The following is a 5,280-nucleotide window of genomic DNA, read 5'->3' as shown; positions in this document are numbered from 1 at the left end:
GTCGGGGGCGGGGCCCGCGCGGCGCCGTGTGGAACAGGAGGGAAAGCCGGACGGCGCGCCCTGCGCACTCACCAGCTTCCGCCAGCTTCTCGAAGCCCTCTTTGGTGGCGGTTGGGGGTCCAATCGTGCACACCTGTTTGGGATGGGTGAGGGAGCATGGTCGCAGTACCCCAGGGGCTGTCGGCTCATGAAGCTGATCGAACCTGGGCAGTTGCCCCTGCGCACGCGCAGCCAGCGGCCCGCCCCAGCCGACGATCTGGTCAGTACGCAGCTGCACAGCAAGCATGCCGAGCCGTGTGCGGCGCCCCGCCCCGCAGCGCCGCGGCGCCGGCGCACCAGCTTTGTCTTGCGCAGCGTGGACGCCACCGCGGTCGCCTGCGCCTGGCCCTGAAGCAAAACCTGCAGCGGGTCAGAGGCCTGCCGGGGGATCCCCACCGGCCGCGACCGCACGTCATTGGCGGCCGTGTAAGTCGTGCCAAGAGACGGCATGCTGTCGGTGAGGTTGATGCCGCTGGGCGGGGTCGCCGCTGGGGTCGCCCGGGGCGTTGGGAGTGAGGGGCGCCAGCGCGGCGTGCAGGGGGCGCCCCTGCGTGGCGTGTCAAAAGGGCAGCACGGGTCAGGTGTGAAGGCTATCTGTGAAATCGGCGCCTCGTTTCTCTCAGCAGCTCACCGTGCGAGTCTCAGCGCTGATCGGCATTGGCCGAGATTGGCGTTCAACCCTGCGCTCGACCGCATCCTGCCCTACGACAAGGTGTGAGTGAGGGGACTGACGATCTACAACAGCAAGTAAGTGACGCGATCACTACAAGTCATGAAGGGTGCTGCTTGGCACAACAAGACACACCCAAGTGACAAAATTGATCTTGTAGCGCGAGCGTTTTGTGCATACAGATGACCACCACTAATAAGATTGAGGCAACCATGCTTTTCGCGTACTAAACCGCTGTGCGCCCGGCATTTCATTATTGCGCACCGCACTCTGCCTCTCGTCCATGCTGAATTGCCTCGCCCGTACATTAAGGGCTGGTAGGTACAGGAACACAAACTTCAGGGCTCTGTTGTTGCTGCAGCACGGCCCCTGCCGATCAGCAGCCTCAATGGCGTCGCAGCGGCAGGCGACGCTTGATGCACAGGCGGCTGTGCTGGTGGCCAAGGAGGATGCATACGGTACGAGCCCCGACGGCTGGAAACGTTGGGAGAGCAGCCGTCAGGCAGTTGCAATCGGACCAGAGCCAGCAGCTTGAAAACATGGAAAGCGCATGGGGCAGCAGAAATCCGCCCGCCCTACTCGCCGGATTTTTCAGCGCTCGCCACCCAGAATTGGATTGCAACGCTGCGAGGGCCCTGGCCCCTGTGCACTTGGGCTTTTGTCATGACCGTGTCGCCGCGCCCCGCCCCGCCGGCCCGCAGGCGGCGTCATAATTGACGCGGACGCGCTGCCGCACGACGCGGACGAGTTTGCGGCCGCCCTGCAGCAGAGCGTGCAGGTGCGCGGCGAGGCTACGCCTGCTGCTGTCCAGAGCGGCAGGCACCCGTGCGGCCGCGCTCGCGCCCTTGCATTCGTCATAGCACTGCTGCTTCTTCGCAGCCGCCCCCATCTCCGAGGACTAAGCGCCGCACGTTGTGCAAGGGTCCCTCGCCCAAGCAGCACTCTCGCCCCGTGACCCCGCGGGCCGACAACCTCTGTCGTCCCCGCCGCACAGGCGTGGAGCTCGCAGGGCAAGCGCGGCCTGTGGCTCAAGGTCCCGCTCTCCAAGGCGCACCTGGTCGGCCCCGCCGCCGCGCCCTCCACAGGCGGCTTTCAATTCCACCACGCCGAGGCCGATTACGTGATGATGACGCGCTGGCTGCCCGACGCCCCCAGCACGCTGCCGCCCAACGCGTCGCACCAGGTCGGCGTGGGGGCGTTCGTGGTGAACGAGAGGGGCGAGGTGCTCGTGGTGCAGGAGGCGAACGGGCCGCTGAAGGGCAAGCAGGTGCGCGTGGTGGTCGAAAACGAGGGCGCAGCGCGGGTGCCCGGCCGGCTGGCTTGCGCTAGCTGCTCGGGCCCGGCGTGCTCAGGGTGTGCGTACGAGGCGCCTGGCAGGGTCGCAGTGGGTCAGTCCTCATTGCCAGCAACCGGCTGTGGGCAGCTCAGAGGGGCACTCGGTGGACTTGCAGGTGTGGTCAAATACCGGTTCGAAATCGCCGTCGCGCTGTGCCACACGTCATCTTGCAGGTCTGGAAGATGCCGACCGGGTTGGTCCACCAAGGTGCGCAGCCACATCATCAACCCCTGCCCTAAATTCATGCGGCCGGCGCCGGGCACGGGTGCCGCGGCCGGACGCCTCAATGCCCCAAAAGAGCCACAACGGCACGCAGCTGCGCCCGCATCCAACGTCCCCGAACCAAGTGACCCCACACCACCCCCACCCGCCGCTCCCCCATGCGTCATACACCAGGGGAGGACATTGTCTTGGCAGCGGAGAGGGAGGTGTTGGAGGAGGCCGGCATCGCAGCACGCGTGGAGGCCGTGCTCTGCATCCGCCAGGCCCACGGCTTCGGGTTTGGCAAGAGCGACCTGTTCGTCTGCGTCGGACTGAGGGCGAACGAGCCCGGGCAGCAGCCGCGGCCGTGCGTGAGTCCCAGCCGGGCGCGACGGCGGCGGCTCGGGTTCAGCCCGGGCGCCGGGCGGCGGGGGCCGGGGGTAGCTTGCTTGTTGGCGCGAGGGGTTTCCGACAGTCGCGCGCCTGGGCAACCCTCCGCTTCGATTCGCATCCGGCACCCCCAAAGCGCCCTCAATGTAGCCCTCTTCGGGCCGGGCAGCTGCCTCGACCACCCGCCAGCGCGCCGCACCCAGTCCCACCGCGCCATACCTCAAACCACCGCGCCCTCGGCCGCCCTATGATTTGCGGTCTCCCAGGAGGTGGAGGTCGAGGCGGCGCGCTGGATGCCCCTGGAGGAGTATGCGTCGAGCCACTTCCAGCGGGGGGTGCCGCTGTACGAGACCATGCTGGCCCGATGCGTCGCCTGGGCCGAGGGGCGGTACAGCGGGTGAGTGTGGGCTGGGGTGCGGGGGGCTGGGGCGCGATCCAGGGGCGCGAGCGCGTGAGGGACTTCGGGGCGTTGCTGCAGCCTCTGCCTGTGGACAGGGGTTCGCTATTGGCGGGATGCGCATGAGTGTCGATGCAGCGCACATGTTTGGGCGTCGCGCTGATCGCCTGGCCAACTGGTTTGAGGTTGTGTCGGACCAATCGCTCTTGGCGTCCAGGTGGCGGGCGGAGAGCCTGCAGGCGGGCCTGTGGGGGCGGCAGCGCGTGGATACGCTCATGTGGGGTGTTGATGACGAGGAGGCTGCGGGCGTCCAGCAGCGCGCGGGGGACGGCGAGGGGCGGCGGCGGCAAGATGGGCGACTCGACGAGCGGCGATCGGAGGATGGGGATGGTGGCGGCGTCGCACCGGGACCTCCTGGCGCCGCGCGTCCGGCGTTGTAAGCCTTTGGCATGGCATGGGGAGTTGGAAGGAAATGTTGACCAAGGGGGTTGGGTGCAGGGGCAAAGTCGCAAGGTGCAGCTGGTGAGGGCGGGCTGGCTGGGGCTGGCAGGGGTGCGGAGGGGTGGAGGCTCGCACCTGGTTCAGGTTGATGGGGTCAGCGGGTCAGCACCTGGCGTGGCAGGGCAAGTTGCGCTGTAATTGCCACAATAATAATATCAGAGCATGCCCCAGTATTTGTGCACCCCACCAGGGGACTCGGTGGGCCTGATTCTCATCCAAAAAATCCCAGGCGTTCGGCGAAGCTGGCGGGTTGCGGCTCTCCCGTCAAGGGAGGACCGGCTGGCACCTCTTGACCTTTAAGCGTAGGATGTTTGAGCGAGCTCCCGACCACACCGGAGCTTGCTCAGAGCTTCAGGCTCACCCCAAGTGCCCGTTGCTGCTCAGGGGCTTTTCAGGGCGGAAGAGGCGTCCCGAGACGGCTCAAGGGCGCATTTTGACTGTGGTGAGTCCTTTGGTTGGGCCTGGGCGGGTGCGTCGTGGGTAGGGCCGTGCGAGCAGCAAGCGACCTGGGTGGGTGCATCAGGCCACCCCCGCCGTGCTGCAGCGAGCAAGAGTGGCCGTCTCACCCCAGCTAGAGATGCATCACGTACAGAGCTGCTCCTGCCGTGTGCTTGAGCCCACCGGAGCCCGCTATGGGAGGGTGGCAGTGCGGCACTCCCCTGGGCACAGCGCTCTGGAGGGCGTGCCGGGTGCCGGCGCAGTCTCGTACGGGTGCATAGACTACGATGGGCAACCGCTGAGGGCGATCCTAGGGCGGCCCCCATGGCGGTCCCGGAGGAGCCACCCTTCGGGAGCCAACTTTCTTGCCAACCCTCCCTGGGTCGGCCGCTTGCAGGCAAGGCGGAGTCCCACGAAGCACCATTACGAGGAGGCTGCCTCGTGGACAGCCTGCCCACTGCCAGGCCAGTGTTCCCGCCCGCCGTCCAGCAACATGGGGGCCCCCAAGCGCATGCCGAGCTTCTCCCAGCGCCCCGGCTTCCCCTGCGGCCTCCGCGTGCTGCTCGTCGATAGCGATGCTGACGCGCGCTCCCGCACGGAGGAGCAGCTGCGGCAGTGCAGCTACGAGGTGCGTGCACGGGACGGCGAGGTGCAGCAATGGGAGCGTGCCAACCTGGGCAGCCGCTGCCATGGGGGGGGGGGACCCACGGCCATGGGGCACCCCCGGCCTGGGGCCCCACAACTTCTTACCTTTGTGGACTCGGTGGTGGCACCCGCACGCTCTGCTCTAGAGGCGATCGCTTCTCTGGGTGAGCACCTGCCAGCACAAAACCGCACACCCACCTGTGGCCGTCCACCCCCCACCCCCCCACACGCACACCCGCCTCCTCCCCACCCACCAGGTGACCGCGTGCACCTCCTGCGCCGAGGCCGTCGTCCACCTCAGCTCATCCCCCTCTTCCTTTGACGTCCTGCTCGCCGACAAGGGCGCAATTGGCTGCGCAGCCGCGGCCGTGGCCGGGGGCGTGCGCAGCGGCCTGCTGGAGTCGTGCAGGGGCGTGCCGTGCATTCTCATGGCCGCCGACCCCAGCCCTGATGACGTCATGCACGGCATCAGCCTCGGCGCCGTCGACTTCCTGGCCAAGCCGCTCTGCCAGCTGAAGCTGCGCAACATCTGGCAGCACACCGTGCGGCAGATGATGGGCGGCATGCGCATCCAGTGCAGCGGCAAGCCCAAGGCGGCGCCCGCGGCCGCGCCCGCGCCCTCCCCCGCGCCGCGCGCGCCGGCGCAGGCGCCCGCGCCGGCGC

General features: G+C 67.9%; 2 protein-coding genes across 2 annotated transcripts; one reads left to right on the top strand and one right to left on the bottom strand.

The window, feature by feature from the left end:
- Positions 1–336: 336 nt before the first annotated feature.
- Positions 337–489, bottom strand: MNEG_13687 (hypothetical protein; the record flags this gene model as incomplete). Its single annotated transcript, XM_014037842.1, has 1 exon — positions 337–489. A coding segment is annotated over one exon (153 nt), but the record flags the coding sequence as incomplete, so codon positions are not given.
- Positions 490–1,097: 608 nt separating this feature from the next.
- MNEG_13686 (hypothetical protein) lies at positions 1,098–3,473 on the top strand (the record flags this gene model as incomplete). The annotated part of the gene is made up of 7 exons (XM_014037841.1): positions 1,098–1,167; positions 1,411–1,487; positions 1,704–1,976; positions 2,219–2,252; positions 2,442–2,617; positions 2,903–3,033; positions 3,251–3,473. The coding sequence occupies 7 exons, from the start codon at positions 1,098–1,100 to the stop codon at positions 3,471–3,473; spliced, it is 984 nt and encodes a 327-aa protein (XP_013893295.1).
- Positions 3,474–5,280: the final 1,807 nt, after the last annotated feature.

The sequence above is a fragment of the Monoraphidium neglectum genome (assembly GCF_000611645.1).
Source record: "Monoraphidium neglectum strain SAG 48.87 unplaced genomic scaffold scaffold03983, whole genome shotgun sequence".
In the NCBI taxonomy this organism is placed as follows: Eukaryota; Viridiplantae; Chlorophyta; class Chlorophyceae; order Sphaeropleales; family Selenastraceae; genus Monoraphidium; species Monoraphidium neglectum.
This window is presented reverse-complemented; position numbering and strand designations above follow the sequence as displayed.